The following is a 17,830-nucleotide window of genomic DNA, read 5'->3' on the forward strand; positions in this document are numbered from 1 at the left end:
TCATACGGCAATGAGCAGTGATGTAGGAGAAGAGATAAATGTTGTGAAAAACTATACACAGGCATGGTGAAATAGAGTAAGAAAGTCAGAGAAGCTATATATAAAAAGTCAAAACTAGAGAGGAACTTAGCAAGTTTGTCTTTCAACTAATTGTTGAAAACAAAGTATATATTAGAAGAGAAAATGTGAGAGGGAAGTTTGCATGCAGTAAACAATGGGGATAAAAACCAGAGCTTCTTCTAGAGCCAGGATTTGGCAAGGAAGCAGTGAGAGTGAAGAAACAGTGAACTGGATGGAGCATTTGATTGGGGCTTGGGGATAATTGAGGGAGAAGGCGAGGAACCAAAAAGGGCCAGCATGTAGTCCAAATCATTTAGGATAAAAATCAGTTGCAATTCTAGTACATGATGCATTTTTTACTGTTTTATTTTTTAGTTATTATGGTTACTGTTATTTTAATTAAATGTATTGTGGTGACATTGGCTAATATAATTATATAGGTTTCAAGGGTACGCTTCTGTGACACAGCATCTGTACGTGGCACTGTGTGCCCACCACCCGCAGTCAAATCCTCTGCCCCCAAACAGGGGCTCAGTACATGTCAACAACTATTACTGAACAGACAACATATGTAGTCTGTAAACCCAAGTGAAACTTTGTTCTTAATTATAACAATTATGTCCAACTAGACATAGAATACAATATGCCACACTGTTTATATTGTGAATCCTGAGAGGGTTGTTCCCTTTAAACACGTAACATAAAATAATATTGTCCCACTTTTAGTAAAAAATAACAATAATCAGATGCAATGTAAGTTGGGGTGAAAGCATAGAATGAGTCAAACCATGTAACTAAAGAAAAAAAAGATACTATGGAAAATACTGTTTTCATAATATTATTATTTTTGCAGTCTCAAACTTTTTATTGAAACATCTTCAAGAGGTTCTATAGCAAAGAAATAATACAAGGATCCCTCTAAAGAGAGTGCAAGCTTTAACAAGAGCCAGTTAGCAGGATAAGACCCAACAACACTGGAGCAGAATAATTTTCTGCTGAGGAAAGGTGACATGTGAGGGCAAGCACAGATGTCTGGGGGCACTGGTCAATGCAGTCCAATGGCAGCGTCCTTACGGGAATAAATCGGGGGTTGATTTTGTTAACACTGTTATTTTAAAGAAGAAAAGTTCCAAGAACTTTAAGGCACAAGAGCTTGTGATTATAAAGGGAAAACGCAACTAATTAGAACTGGAGAAAAAGCCTCATTTAAGCAAAGGAGGTCAGATTAGGTTATATAAGTGGATTCTGTAGAAGATCGGGGGAGGCGGAAGAAGGGTGTGTTGCTTTTGGGAGAGTTAAGGTGTCGGAGATAAAAAGGACAAGCTGTGTGTTTGACTTGAGTGACTCTACAGAAGGCCTTCCAGTGTCATCTCCTGTGGCCCCTGAAATAATGAAGATAAACCTATAAAGCTAAGTAACTCAGTCTGAATGCAGAGCATGGAAGTGTCGACAATTCAAACTTTGTGAACTGAACCCACTCATACCTAACTAACCATTCCTTTAAACTAAATGTAATCATACAGACACAGACACAAGGGATCTAGCATGGAGGCAGATTAGAACATGTTATCAGTGTACTAAAACAGAAATTATGTAGCAGAATAGATGTGAGTGGTTCACATGCTGTGGCTGCCAGATGACGTTTCCTTCTTAATAGCAGACTCAGGTTAATGCTTTAGTATAAAAAGATTGTCGTAAATTTATATTTACATGTATAACACAGTAAGCAACTATCTATAAGCTTAACCCTAGCACTTTTTAAAGAACTTCACGTCTATTAACAAATGCCCATTTACATGAGAGAATGTTGACCACAGGGTGTGCTCGTGACAAAATACACTTACGTATGCTGCCAGAAGCGCTACTGAAAACAAAGCAGACTGCACAATAATTAATAATTAACAACATTAATGATGGCAATAATACACAAACCGAATGACTGCCATAAGTTAATTTTGTTTATTACATATAATAACAGAAAGAAATCAGAGATGCTTATAGATACAGATACACAACTCCACATTTAAAGCTATTCTTCAGGCCCCCAACTTTCTGTTATACGTAAGATCACAATCATTACTGAATGTAGGCTCTTCGTAAATAGAGTCTTAGCAGCCTGCACGCCCAAAAAGGCTCTGAAAAGAAATACTTCCCCCGACGCCTGAAACTTTGGTTTCTCCAACGAACATGTGCAGTTTCTACTGGCCTGCCTAGATTCCATGTCCAGTATCATGTGGACTATTCCATTATATTATTCACAAATCCCACTTAATTATAGAGGAGAGAAAAACAACAGAGATTTAATATTTTCTTTCCCTTAGAGCATAATATTGTGGTTACACTACCTATGTTCCAGAAAAGGACAGACCAAGTAACTTGTTTAGATTTATATGATATTCCTAGTGTTCTCCAGTCTCTTCAGGGAACTGGAGAGATAACTCGTGGGGAAAAGGGGGTAAGGCATGGAAGTAAACACATTCATTTTTCCTGGTCCCTTCCTTAACTCACAGGAAGTAGCTTACTCTTTAATTCATATTTTGTCTATTCTAAAAAGAACATTACAAAGTGATTATAGAATCCTGTGGTTAGAGTTTATTGCTTGGTATTTTAAAGCAGAAGGAAAAAAAAAAGTGCATTTATATTGTGTCACTGATAGTACTGCCATATGGCTGAACATAGGTTACTCATGGCTGAATGGTTAGGGAGAAGGGATTGGACCATAAAAAGCTTCCTATGCCAAGAAGAGTGGTTTTGATTTTGTCAAGAAGATAATGGGAAATGCTGAAACTTTTAAGGGTTGAAAGGTTTGGTGGAGAAGTTGAAATTGTGAGATGGACAGTAGAGAAAACAATTTGTATCAATTCAAGGAAAAAACAATTGGAGGAGGCAGAGCTGTTAAGGAACACAGGATGGCAGAGACAAGAATATATCTGAGATGTCTCTGGTTATATTTTGTTTGCTTTTTTCTTTTGTTGATTATGTTCCAGTTAAAGGTGAGATCATATGGTATTTGTCCCTCACCGCCTGGCTTATTTCACTTAGCATAATGCTCTCCAGTTCCATCCATGCTGTTGCAAAGGGTATAAGCTCCTTCTTTCTCTCTGCTGCATAAGAAATATCATGGTCAGGTTTGATAACAGATTAGATGACCAAAATGGAGACAAGTAGGATAATGTTAATGTATCTGTCAGTCTCCGAGAATGACACATTAATGAAGGCAGGGGATATAATAGAAGAAACTGCGTTGGGATGAAGGGGATGTCCTCACAATGCCAGAAACTTAGTTAATGACATCCATTAATGCTTGAAAGGGCAAACATATAGGTTCAATTATTAAATTGGAGAAAACTTGCAAATACTGGCAAATAGATTCGTTTAAGCAACAGTAATGAGTATTTCACGTAGTATCAAAGTAAAATAAAGTATAATGTTTTACAATGTTTCATTTGGAATTCCTTCAACAACCACAAAGACAGCAAAGGCAACTATTCCCTCACAGGCCCTTTGAAAAAGGGTGTGATAATGTTAAAGTCATGGACCCTGTCCTTGAGTTTATAATACAACATACCAGATGCTATCACAGAGATCGGCAAACTTCCTCCAGGCACAGAAGAAGCTATTAGAGAATTCTTGAGTGCTGAGTTGACATGGTTGCCTTTTCAATAAACATATTGTTAAAATGAAGCCATAAAATACGCACAAATTATTCTCTGCTTACCATTAACAATAACGATGATATCACGGAAGTCAATTTCACCCCTAGCCTCCACTCTTCCTTCACATCTGTATATACCTTCATCACTTTTATTAATGTTGAGAATCTGCAGATTATTGTTGGCTAACATAGCGAATCGATCTGGAAAATAAGCCGAGGGGAGGAAACGATATCAGTGGTTGAAGGCAGAGTCCAGTGTCCTCTACATTGCAAAGAGTTTAAAATATGGCACTCGTCTGACACTCGCAAACATTTCATCAACAAACAAATTCAAATTTGAAAGTAAAATGTAATTTTGTGACTTCAATTTCTCCACTCCATGCTTGTTACACCTTTTCTCTAAAATACATTCAAGACTTTATTTCCACATAAAATGGTTAGGCAATTCTTTTCCCCTTGGTACTTTGAATGCAGAAATGATACATGAAAAAGCAATGTGGGGAGATTAGATATTGTAAACATGGAAACGTTTTGACTGCAAATACTGTATGTAGCAACTGGGGTATGGAAAAGAGTTAGAGAATTGATTGAATATCCTTCCTCTCATAATAATTAAAGTAATAATTTTGCATACTTGGAGGAGGCAGCTAAATGATATAATAATATTCAAGTCACATAGAGGGCATATAAAATGGTCGTATCTCTAATTTATTTGAAGGATTTTTTAAAATGCAAGATAATCCATTTTAGAAATGAATAAATTAGACTTCGTTAATATTATGTCAAGGTTCCACTTTTGTGTGTGTGTGTGCACATACATTCATGCAAAACTACGCTGTTACAAAGCAGGCACTAACTGACTGCTTTCAATAACCTGACTGTCGTAAGCAGCACCTCAGCCTGACAGTACTTCCCATAATATCTGGCTCCAGGTTCCAATCATCACCATTGGTTGCAGTGTTAAGACCTTCTTCCCTCCTACCAAGTAAAGAATGTTATGACATCTAGTCCTATTTTAAAATATGTTGTAAAAGCAATAACCTAAATTTCATTTAGTTAATGCATCCATAGATATCACTGAAGATCATCCATTTACTGGTACTATATTTGAAATATTTTGGTGAAAAAGAGACATATCCCAATATTGTGGGACCTTTTGGTAAAGTAGAAATGCTATTCTTTTAAGGTGCACACCTCTGGGATATATCTTGTTGTACTGTTAATGGTTACTTTTTGGAACTGTTCCAATGGTGACTGTTCTTCCCCTACCTATGGGGTTGATAAAAAAAAATAGGGCAAACATGAAAGCCACAGGAGGAAAAAGTAGAGCATCCCTCAGCCCTGGGTGGCTGAATGGATGCACTACTGAATGTGTCCCTGCTGCCAGCTGGACTTTGCATGAGTGAGAAATAAAGCGCTATGATATTAAGCAATTCGGGATTCAGTCAGATTTGGGGTTCATTTGTTACAGGGAATCTTTAGTGCAAGGAAAGAAGTTTTGGGTAGAATTACAAATAGGGCAGTGATCAGACTATAGGAGGTCACTGAAACAAGTAAACAAATTAATAGAGAGTGGAAATGTGTAGATTAAGAGGCTTCCTCAGAGAAAAAAGTGGATTATAAAGCCACAGACCCAAGATTTTCAGGACAGTATTTATAAAGTTCACCATAATATTTATTTCTTCTTTAGGTTAACCCTAAAAAGATAGAAAAAGGGTTTGTGCTGATGCTTTCCTCTAGTTAATTTTTCACCAAATGAAATATTAGAGAGAAAGAAAGGCAATCGGCAAGAAGTGTTAAAGCATAACTCAGAATAAGTCCTGGAGTAACTCAGAACTCCTAAAAACCCACATGTTTTAAAGTCAATTAAAAGATCCGTGACTCAAGCATGCACCTAGATACTGGGATAAGAAACAATTATAAATAAAAAACTTCAAATTTAGAGAGAGATGCACCTAATCATACCTAGATCATTGTAATATTACATATAATATATATTCTAACTTATTAAAATATAAACCATCCTTTAATTGTAATGTGCTTTGGTGATTATAGTTTATTTAATTAAGAAAATAGTAAGGGACACCATTGTTTTAATGAGGAAGGTAATGCTTGATATATACAGAGAAAGGAAAACAAATTAGAATTTATATAATTCACATTTTGATGGACATAAATCAATGTTTCTCCAAATAAAAAATTTTATTTCAATGGCCTCTTTTTATACATCATTTCTACTATCTGATATAAAACTTGAACGCAAAATATAATCACAGACATTGAAATTAAGAACAAACTGACAGTAACCAGAGGGGAGGTGGGTGGGGATAATGGGAGGAGAAGGGAGAAGAGTTTTCAGGAACATCTATAAAGGACACATGGACAAAACCAAGGGGGCGTGGGATCAGGGGTGGGAGGTGGGGATGGCTGGGGTGGGGGGGAGAGGTGGGGAGAAAATGGAGACAACTGTACTTGAACAACAATAAAAAATATATAGAAAAAAAGAAATAAGAAACTAGCAATTACCTTCTAAATACGAATACATAGCATTATGTGTTTAATTATATATATTTTTCCAAGCAGAAAACAAACTCCATGAAAACTGGATATCAAGTTCTAAATATGTGTGTAAAGTCTATTCAGCGATGCTACCTAACTTTCACACCAAAGTAGATCATTGATGTTTGCAGAAACATTGGAAGACAACAATGCTTCAATCAACCACACATTAACTATGGCTATTAGAAGCATTAAACTGTTAGAAAATACCTGTTTTTCTCAATTACACAGAAACACAAATGTGCATTATTATTGTAAGAATAAGAAATAATACCCAATAGGGTATCTATTGTACATAAAGAATCTGCTTCTTTATGCAGATGCTCTACCTAGTCCTCTTTTCTTTTCATGCCTCAGCAATTGATGGTGTGTCTCATCTACTCATATGGCTTCAATTACCATATAATTTTGAGACTGAATTTTTCTTCAGACCAGACCATTACGTGAATTCCAGAACTTTTTAACATTCCATTAGATGTACCTAGTGAGCAGGGTTGTCAGTACTTCAGTCTCAGCATGTTTAAAATTTTGCTCTCTATCTCCACCTGAAATTCATCACATGATACGCTGCAGCTGTGTCTTCAAATGTCTTTATATTGGACTAATTGCACGAGGTAAATATTATAAGTCATGGAACTCTGCCCAAGTGAAATGTAAGTCGACCTCGACTCCTCCATCTCCTCAGTCTGCACATCCAGTTAAAGCCCATGCCCATCACACCTCCCTTCATCAGGACTTCGTCTAAGCCTCCTCCTCTCTCAGCAGCCATTTCACTTAGGATTTGACTTGTTCTCAGCACCTGGAGCTTTGCCTTGACTCCCATCCAATTCATTTTCCTCAATGAAGCACTAATAATCTTCTCAAATATATGCCAGGTCATGTCACTGCCTTGATTAAAACCCTTCACATATGTCCCATTTGGACAAATTACAAATTCCTTAGCCAAGATGTCAAGTCTGTGTTGACTTGGCACAACCTTCCTTTCCAACTTCCTTTCTTATTAGTCCTTCATGAATAATACCTTATCTTTATTAGTGTAGCTATTCGAGTAGTCCTCATTCATATATTGTGCTTATAATGACCTCATTCTGGTTTCTGAAAAGTGCCATTCATGCCACCTTTCACCTCTGGGCCCCTATACATGGTGTTCTCTCTGCCACTCTATGTGGCTACTTCTTTTTCATAGGATGGTCACTTTGCTCTTCAGAAGGCATCTTGGACACCCTTCTCAGCTTTAACTAGTTTGTGTGTTTTTCTTCTTTATCATCTTCTATTACTGCACTTTTCTTATTACATCAACACTGCTTATTTTCACTGGTTTATATATGTATTTTTCCCCAGTTATTAGTATTTTGAAGACAGCGAACTTGTTTATCTTGCTAAAAATGAATAGCCACCACCTAGTATACTAGGTAGCATATATTAGGTATTCAATAACTGTTGAATGAATCTTATACTGGTAGTAGATTACATAAAAGTTTTACTGAAACATGGGAGTTTATCCATAGTTTATGATGTAGAAAGTGTACTTTGCTATGCAATGATCAAGGCATTTAGGAAGATTCAGAGATAACTTTCAAACTGGCTGAGTTTGAATGGACATCCACACTAGCCATTTTTTTCTGTATCAAGAAAGTAAAACAAAGCATAAAAGTATCATCATTTATTTCCTTCAATAATATATTCTAGAATCTGTGTTGGTTGATGCTAAAATAAAATAATAGTTAAATCTAGATCTTTTAAAACCTTAAAGAAGATAATCTAATCCCTCTACTCTCCATCAGGGAGACAATAAATGTCAGGATATTAAACTTTTATAATAAAATGTCACCTTTACTCTTTAAATGCTCAGTGTTTTAACATATGAATCTCCTTTCAACAAACAACATGGAAAAACACCACTTCAAATATACTGTTGGAATTTTACCTCTGAATATCCGCCACACACCTGCTACCGAAAGCCTGGCTAATAAGATGGACATTTCCAAGTCTTCATTGTTTCACCTGGAGCCTCCAAGCTTTACTCCTGTACCACACTAAGGATTCAGAAAGGCACCTGGGTGCACTACATTATTCTAACTCCCTATACATGTTTCTTTCATAGACAAGAGACTAATTTTATTCCACTAGCTTTAATAAAAGGACCGTGTGAGGTATAATCAGATAGAGAATATTACATCTTGTAAGAACATTATAAACATACAAATTGTTGGATAATGAACTATGGGGCAAGTTCCTCCAATATTAAAAGCTAGAAAACTATGTCTTTCCTCACAATTCATCTATGTCCTTTATACCCTAGAGTAAAAGAAAAAATTACATCCTTTTCCCTTCTTTTGTTTTTGCCCGCCATGAAATTTGGTGTTACATTTCATGTTTACATCTAGTCTAATCACTTCTCTCACGTTAAATTTTCTGATTCTAGATATAATCTGAATGCATACAATTTTGGTAAAACTGATTCCTAAGGTTTAAAATATCAATGAGACAAAAAATGAGAAAAACGTCATTTATTGAGAAACTGCTATATTGACAAACATTTTATTCATTAATTTAACAAATATGTATTTTTAGGAGCCCTTAAAGAACACCAATTTTTTTATTTATTTTTATTCAGTTACAATTGTCAATGACAATGTTTAGACACTGTCATTTAACTACCATAAGAAAACTGCCTTTCCTTTATTATTGAGAGGTAAAAGCTAAAATACATTGCATGATTTATTCTTGCAGTTTGTTAATGAAATCTAAAGTGTTATCCTAAAAACTAAGAGGAAATAAAGTATTATTTTTACTAACTTATTATAATAGAAGAGTATTAGTCAATAACTGACAAGCTTTGAGAACATTAAGTCCAAAAATTATCAAATTTTTAAAAAATGGCTAATAAATATAATGATACATTCTCTGTTTATATTCAAAAATAGATATCTGCTTTCTCTCCTTCATACAGTAAAAGCTTCATCTCTTAGAAAGACAAAATGGAATCATCCAAGATGAAAAGTATTTGTAAAAGATTCAATTATTTTGTAGCTCTCTGAAACGCAGGTGCATTGAAAAATATTCTAAATACAAAGTGCTGCCAATGCACGATGGTAAAGTAGCATAATGTAAGCAAATTATGCTTTCAGTATCAGATGTCATATTATTCTGGATTTCCAGCTCAGTCTGAATCAAAATCATAGGGACAATGTGAATGAATGTAGTTTTCTTCCTATTATCCATATGCATCTCACCATAATATTTAGAACATGTAGGTGTCTTTGAAAGCACATTGCCAGAATAAACAGAATTCACACAGATATTACTTTACATTTCCATACAGTGAGTCCATGGACTCACGTTTGAATGGTGTGTAGAAACCGAATGCATCAGAATTAATTGCTTCATTTACTTGGTATCCTTGTACTGTTTGTGGGTTTTTTTCTTGAATAGAGCAGGGGCTAGCGACCTTTTTCTGTAAATCGCTAGATGATAACGACTGTAAACTGAGTAAGCCAAACCATCTGTGTCACAGCTGCCTGACGCTGCCCCCCCACCCCAAACAGCCATATACATTATGTAACAGTTGGGCTTGTTGGTATCCTCATAACATTTCACAGAAACAGCAAGGGGCTGAATTTTTCCTGAAGTCCATAGTTTGCCAACCCTAATTTAGAGCTTTGAGGTTCTCAAAATAGTTGATCGATGCTTAGGGTCAAAACTTCTAATTTTATATGTGGTCAAGTAGATTCAGGCTTTAAAAAAAATTGCAATATTATTAGAACATATGTAACTTAGGGAGTTACCAAAATACTAACTGTCGGAAATAGCAGTGACTTCCTCATTATGATACAACCAGCTGACAACAGGTGCGGGAGAGCTGCTGACGCGGCATACCACTTCGGCATCCTCTCCTTGTTTGAATTCTTGAGGCGATGCCACTTCTCTGAAAGTGAGTTTTTCTGTATCAGGAAAGTAAAACAAACCATAATTGCATTATTGCTTATTTCTGTTCATAACCTGTTCCAGGATCTGTGTTGATTGATGCTATAATAAAATAGCTGAATCTAGATCCTTAACAAACGTAAAGCAAATATTATAGTTCATCTACCTGGAACACTTCCCACATCACTGAGAAGAAAATCTGAAGTCCTTACAATCCCACCATAGGTCCTGTATGAACAGAAGTCTGCTTCACAATTTTGATCCCAGTTTCTCCTCTCTCTTCCTGTGGTCTGTGCTCCAAGCAAATTGTCATTTTTGCACTTCCTTCAACAGTCTAGTTCATTGTCACACCTTGGCATCCACACTCCTTAAATACCTTCGTATTCTTGCCCAATTTCCAAAGATAAAATAGCCATCTCCCTTCTTACTCCAACTCTCCCTGTCTGTCTCCTCCTCTTGATTTCTTTACTATGGAATTCTATAGCATGGATAGCTAGTGTCCATGTATTTTTTCAAAGCTTCCTTATTGTTTGTCTCTACTCACTAAAATATCAGCACCAAGTGGCCAATGACAGTTCCTGTTTTAATCATTACTGAGTTTCTAGAGCTTAGAATTATTGTCTTCCATGTAGTAGACACCTGATGTAGACAACCGAAGAAGATGCCCAATGAATGAATGAACAGGGTATGCATGCTTGATGAGAAATGCTCACAAAAGTAACTCAGTGTTCTTGCCAAGAAAAAAAAAATAATTCCTTACCTTCAAAAATAAAACATCAGGCATCTTCTTCGCCATTATTTAAAGTAAGAAAAAAATATTTCCAAATAGGAAATAACTGTTTCAATTTCATTGTTTTGTATTTATGAAATAGTTTCAGTAGAGAGTCACATAAAAAGGGAAAGTGTGTTTCCCTGAGGAGCTTAGGAACTAACGGGGGAAAAGGCAAAATTGGGAAACGAGGGCAATAGTGTGCCAACCAGTTCCCCTGGTTGTCAAAGAGGACGTCATACTGGGGGAATACCTTGGCTTTTTAAAAAATCCCTTTTCTAGAATTAAAAATAAAAGTTATAAGAAATGCCTTATAAGCTAGTATTACAAAATTTTTATAATTTCTCACTACTACCTACTACATATTAGTTGTAAGGCATTGTTCTAAGCGCTTTGTGCAATATTAATGTAGTTCTCAAAAAACTCTACATATGAAGTAGGTGGTAGTATTATACTCATTTTATAGATGAAGAAACTAAAGATAGAGAGATTAGGCAATTGCTTAAGACCACAAAATTAGCTGATATAACCTGGTTTCAAACTCAGATAGTCAAATAGTGTCCTTAAATAGGGTAATGATTCTTAATGATTCTAATGAGAAGGGGAAAAAGTTGTAGGAATCCAAGGATCTCAAATCACAAAATGAAGTATAAGTGTGGAAATGCTTGTTAATGAAAGGCCTGGTGGTGAAAAAGCTGGGTAGATATCATTCTCCACTAGGTAAGTTTTCATCTTTTCCTCTCTTTACTCCTACTCACTAACCCTTCCCCAATTCGCATTCTAGACTGGTCACTGCGATCACATAAGCAATCTCATGTGTTCTAATCATTATCTTTTATTTTAGGGTGAAAAATACTCCATATATTTCATGCCACTAAATGAACTATTGTTTTCTATTTACCCAAATTTTTAATGGCCTGAGAAAATTAAAACATGTCCATCTATATTATTCAATCAACATAATTGGCTCCATCTATATGTTTATGATTAACAATTCCACATTACATTATTTTAGAAATGAACTATGGCAAAAGAGATATGAGCTGCTATCTGTAAAGGTCTTAGAACACTGCCTAGCTCATAGTTCTTCATGAGTGCTAGTTTCTATTAATCACATTTTATTTTGTTTGCATTTTTAACTACTACACTATAAATATAGTATAACTACTATTTCAATCAACTAGTAATGTATGACTTACGGTAAATTTCCAAGACAACCGTAGCTTCTTGCGTCTGTCCTTTGGCGTCTGTTGCTTGGCAGCGATATATCCCTGCATCTTCTATATTTGCATTGTAGATGGTTAATCTTGACCTGACACTCTCCTTTTGTACCACTACCCTCTGCGTTGAAATTATCTTCTCTCCTTGAGGATTATACCAGTCTATACTCTCAGGCTCACCAATTGCTGGAAAGGGTCAGGGAAAAGAAGGGGTTGAAAATATGTTTCAAGGGCTTGTTTTTGCATTGACATTTACTTATTATGTAACAATTTTTAACAATTTAGAAGAATGTACTAAATAGGAAAAGACCAGAGATCTGAAAATCTTACAAAATTGAAAGTAAACAAAAATGTCAGAACACATGCTCATCTTATTTGTCTTGTGTCAAGGATTCGATCCCATTTGAGTAAGCAAAACCCAAAGGTTCCACAGGAAACATCTGGTCTGATATTTAAGCTATGATAGTAGAATCTTCGCCATAGTGATAAACCATGGATTATTACCACACTAAGTTATGAAACTGCCTTGGCCATTGAATCAGATATAAATTTTACTTGATTGATATGTGTGAATAAAAACACAACTACTAACATGATTTCACATCTTCAGTTCTCTTTGTGAGGGTCAGGAGTTAGAACTTTTCTCCTTGAGAAAGCAGAACTCATAAAAAGGTAAATCTTATAGAAAACAAAGTTTGGCTTTTATAACAGCAAATTTTGAATTAATATCCCAGGTTGTTATATTTGTGCAGATAAGGCCAATGACTATTTTTAATATGAGGCCCTAATCTCTTTCTCCAACCGAAATCATTACTTTCATCATTTTAATCTAAAAGTGTTAACTAGTCATATGATAATTAGAACACATTGAAATGATACTTATACTGCTAGGCAATTAAAACCAAATCATTATAGGGTAAACATATATTTAAGTTTTCCAATTCAGAACCTAGGTTATTATGGTCTTTGTAAAAGCTGAAACTTCCTGTGTTTTTTTAGTCACCGAAAGGATGTATTTCACCTAATTACTTGAGAGATAATTTGTGGAAGCAGCATATGCTACTAACTCAAAAGTATCTGGGGGAAATGCATAAAGTTAGCTAACATCTGCAAGACCTCTTTGCAGAAAATTGTTCCTTCTTATTTTTCCCAACAAATTGCTTTAAAAACAAATTAGTATCTTTTCTACATCAAATTAGATATGCTAGAGCAAAGTATGAAAGAAAGTTTAAATTTTAAATGGATCTCAGTTATGTTATTTTCTGTTTCTCTAAACAGATCCATAATAACATAGTGGTTATAGGATAACTCATTTAGGGGAGGTATTTTTAAAAATCCTTCTCCATAGAGAAGTCACAGAAGAATAAGGTAAATGAGCATTACTTAATATTTGAACAACACAAAAATCTCATTTTATACAGTAAAATATATGTGATAGTCTGTGAAATATGTTGCATGTTTTCATTTTTCAATAACATGGTATAAAATATGTTTATTATGGAGAGTTTACTCTGGATTCTCACAGAGTGGTCATAACACTCTTTCTGGCATCTCTTATAAATAATAATTTGCAATAAAACTTTTCATGCTACTTTATTGATGAATTGCCTATTGGAGAAATTAATCAATGCAATTGAACTTTTTATTTTTTTTAAGATTTTATTTATTTATTTATTTATTTATAGAGGGGGGAGAGGAAGAGAAAGAGAGGGAGAGAAAAATCAATGTGTGGTTTCCTCTCATGTGCCCCCTAGTGGGAATCTGGCCAGCGACCCAAGCATGTGCCCTAACTGGGAACTGAACTGGAGACTCTTCAGTTCACAAGCTGGCACTCAACCTACTGACTCACACCAGCTAGGGCATGCCATTTTTTTTTTGAAAACACATGACAATTCTTTGCTACACATGACATACTCTTACTTAGTACTCTAAGGATCGACTATCTTCAATTTAAGATATTTGTTTATTGTGTTTTAGGTCTATGGCTGAGGGTGCAAAGAGACTTTAGAGTGATGTCAACATAGTCACTACTTCAGCAGAAGAAAATCAAGCTTTCTTATTTATATTGGTTTCCCACATCTTTACTTTAGATTCTTGTTTTACTTCTATATTTATCATAAATAAAGGTACTTCCACAGTAACAGTATAGCTCTCAGTTATACATATTTATATAAAAATAAAAATTTAATTATTTTGCTTATTAAGAATAAAACTCAGTACCATTGAATGCTGTTAATTCATAGTTTTAATGGTTATGGGAAAGATACAGAGGCAATTACATTATATAATTTATATTATAATAGGCAAATCCAAGAAAAAATACTACTTAATTTTATTTTCAAAATTAAATTTAAACTATTTCATTATTCTGTGATTATGTGATATACTATATTTTTCAGACCAAAAGATGCACCTAGGTTTTAGAGGAGGAAAATAGGAAAAAATATTTTTGAAGCAAAAACATGTGGTAAAATATTTAATAACATAAATAACATAATATTTCACCAATGTAAATGTAAGCTACATTCAGACTATAAGATGCACCCCCATTTTCCTCCCAAATTTGGGTGGGAAAAGTGCATCTTATAGTCTAAAAAATACAGTAATTGTTCATTTGTATATATGAAATACAAATGGCATTTAGAAACAATGGCCTATATTCTTATGCCAAAGCTATGTTGACAAAATAAATGATGTTGAACCAATCTCTCCCTTGCTCTCCATTATGTCATTTGTCAATATACAAAAATATATATCAACGCAACTCAATTCAGACCTTTAATAAAGCAAAAATATCCCTGGCTGGTGTGGCTCAGTGTATTGAGTGCTGGCCTGAGAACCAAAAGGTCACCAGTTGGGGGTGTATAAGAGACAACTAATCAATGTATCTGTCACACATCAATGTTTTTCTCCCTCTCTTTGCCCCTCCCTTCCCTTCTCTCTAAAACTAAAATCTTTTTTAAAAAAAGGCAAACATATAAAGAATCATAGCCTCTATTAGTTTCTCATAAGGTGTGATTAATATAAAATACAATAATATAATGTATAGTATATGTAGTTATAATATAGTGTATTATAGTATAGTTATACTAAAACATATAGTATGTATACTATGAATATGATTTATAGGTGGTGAAAGACAGATAACATATGGTTTCATCTATAAGTGGAGCCTAATCAACAAAGCAAACAAGCAAGCAAAACAGAGCCAGAGACATGGAAATACAGAACAAACTGACAGTGACCAGAGGGGAGGGAGAAGGGGAATAACAAGGGAAGGAAGGGGAAGGGTCTTCAAGGAACATGTATGAAGGACCCATGCACAAAGCCAATGGAGGGGAGGATTGAATGTGGGAGGTAGAGATGGGTAGGGTGGGGGAAAGTACTGGGGGGAAAATGGGGACAACTGTAATTGAATAATAGTGAAAAAAACAGAGAAAAAAAGTAATTTTAATAATATTAAATAACCATGTCATCCTCAAGACAACTTTTGCAATATATTTATGTCAGAAATGCCTATTTAAATCCAGTTATGAATTGCTTAATTACAAACAGAAATAGAAACAGATGAATATTTTTGAAACTAACTATAAAGGTTTTATGAATAAAATGAATATGATAAAGCTAAATAGAAGTGGAATGTGGTCATTTTCAGTTCTATAGTACATTGAATCAGAATTTTATGTTTAAATATTTAAATACCTTCTAAAAAATTCAGCATGTGCATGATGAAATTGAAAGAGATCTATATAATTTCCCATAGGCATTATGATATCTGATACTTTTGATTAATAGTCATGAAAACTTGCAATTTTTTCCTGATTAATTATCTATAATTTTAAATCCCTTTTCATAAGGATAGATTTGATTTTTCTTGTCCTAAAATTTTCAGCATGTATAACTATAGTGCAGGGTACCATAACTAGTTATTCATCACATATTTACAAAGATTAGTTATAATATTGGCATTCATCCCTATGTTACCATTTAGACAGGGATAACATTAGAACTGATTTAAGTTATTGGATACACATTATATTTCATAATAAGTTATTTTCAAAATAAATGAGCTAGCTTGACAGTCAAAATTAATAACAAAATGAATAGAAATAAAATCCATATTGTTTAACATGCAAAATTGATACTTTTCTAATTATTATAAAACTAATGATAATACAAATTTTTATTTTTAGATAATTGAATTTTGCACAACTTGTATTTGCCAATATATTAAATTAAATAAGCAAAGTATAAAACAAGTTATCTGGAAATATTTATAATACATACCTGTACATGTGAAGAATTTAGATTCCCCCACACTAAGCTCTACTTTGCTAAGTGAAATTGTCACTTGAAGAAGAGCTGAAAAAAACATTTGAGTAACAATTAATTATTGTTTCAAACATGAATTCTACGATTTTGTTACATGATCTATAAACCACACAATTTAAGCAGCAGTTATTTCCCCCCAATTTTGCATTACCTAGAAAGACAAATGAAAAGTTTTATTAAATATGGTCTAACAACAAAGCGTTACATTGTATTATGTACTTCACAACCAGACTAAATACATGACTCATACAAGCTAATATTTTGACATTTGTTTGTCAAGTAAATGAGCAAATTCATACTCAAACAGTTACCCATTCTGTATTTACATACCGGGTTTATGTGTGCTACCTGATTAAGCAAAAAAAAGCTAGAGAAAATCTTTGCCTCACATTTAAAAAGTTGTTTAGAAGAATAAATTCTACACTGCTATAACAACTATAAAATGTGAATTAACTCTATTTTACCAGTTGCTAAAATATTTCCACGAAAGCAGACATTCAAGGGGAAGAACAGGGAGCAGTGAATAGGGAATGGTGAACTGACATTGATTTTGACAAGATAAATAAGTTAGGTGAAACAACCAAGACAATGGCATCAAAGTAACTGAGTTGTTCAATAAATTTGTTCTCAAATTTGTAAGAAAATAGATGAGGATTCTAGAATGTTAGAAGATAGCTGAAATTGTTTTAATACAAATTGAAAGACATATTTTTAGCAGTACGGCAGACAAGAGAGTGTGACCACCCCTAACATCCTGTCGCACCATCGCGTTTTCAGAAATCACCTACCTTCACGTTCAGTAAAGTAATGGGCTACAATGGAAAAAAAAAAAAAGAAGAAGAAAATCTAAAAACTAGAGTATAAGTCAATGCTGGGAATTTGTGGATCCCAGTAACCAAAAGATGCACAGATCCCACAGATGCACAATCCAAGCTCACCTAGAAAAGGTAACAGAGAACACCAAGTAACACTGGACCAGAATAAATTTAATCCATACTGTAAGAAGGGTCCAAGTAAATCAGCCCACTGGCAAAAGGGTGATGACAACAAGGACAATTGTCTGTCCTGTCCTGTGTAGTGGGAAAAGGTTTCTCCCTAAATATATTAACCCCAGTTCCGTCATATTGCATGTTTGAGATTTTAACTATAAACACATGATCTTTGGGAACTCTCAACCTGAAAAGTTAAACTAAAAAGCAGTGACATATGTAGGGTTCACAGCTAAGTGACAGAAGCAAACGTAAGTCTCCTTTAGAAGATCTACGTGATCAGCCCAGACTGCCCAAGATTTTAATAAATGAAGCTCTT

The 17,830-nt window shown here is 34.5% G+C and overlaps 1 protein-coding gene across 2 annotated transcripts in view; it reads right to left on the reverse strand.

Moving 5' to 3' along the window:
• The window catches only part of NCAM2 (neural cell adhesion molecule 2), a 390,639-nt gene that overhangs the window by 145,859 nt on the left and 226,950 nt on the right, over nt 1-17,830 (reverse strand). For both annotated transcript variants that reach the window (XM_024562711.3, XM_045196939.2), the window contains exons 2-5: nt 16,478-16,552; nt 12,170-12,376; nt 10,075-10,218; nt 3,779-3,916 (exon numbers count right to left, since the gene is read on the reverse strand). In XM_024562711.3, coding sequence (XP_024418479.2) covers nt 3,779-3,916; nt 10,075-10,218; nt 12,170-12,376; nt 16,478-16,552 — 564 coding nt within the window. The remainder of the gene's footprint in view (nt 1-3,778; nt 3,917-10,074; nt 10,219-12,169; nt 12,377-16,477; nt 16,553-17,830) is intronic.

Source organism: Desmodus rotundus, chromosome 2 (genome assembly GCF_022682495.2).
Source record: "Desmodus rotundus isolate HL8 chromosome 2, HLdesRot8A.1, whole genome shotgun sequence".
Classification (NCBI taxonomy): Eukaryota; Metazoa; Chordata; class Mammalia; order Chiroptera; family Phyllostomidae; genus Desmodus; species Desmodus rotundus.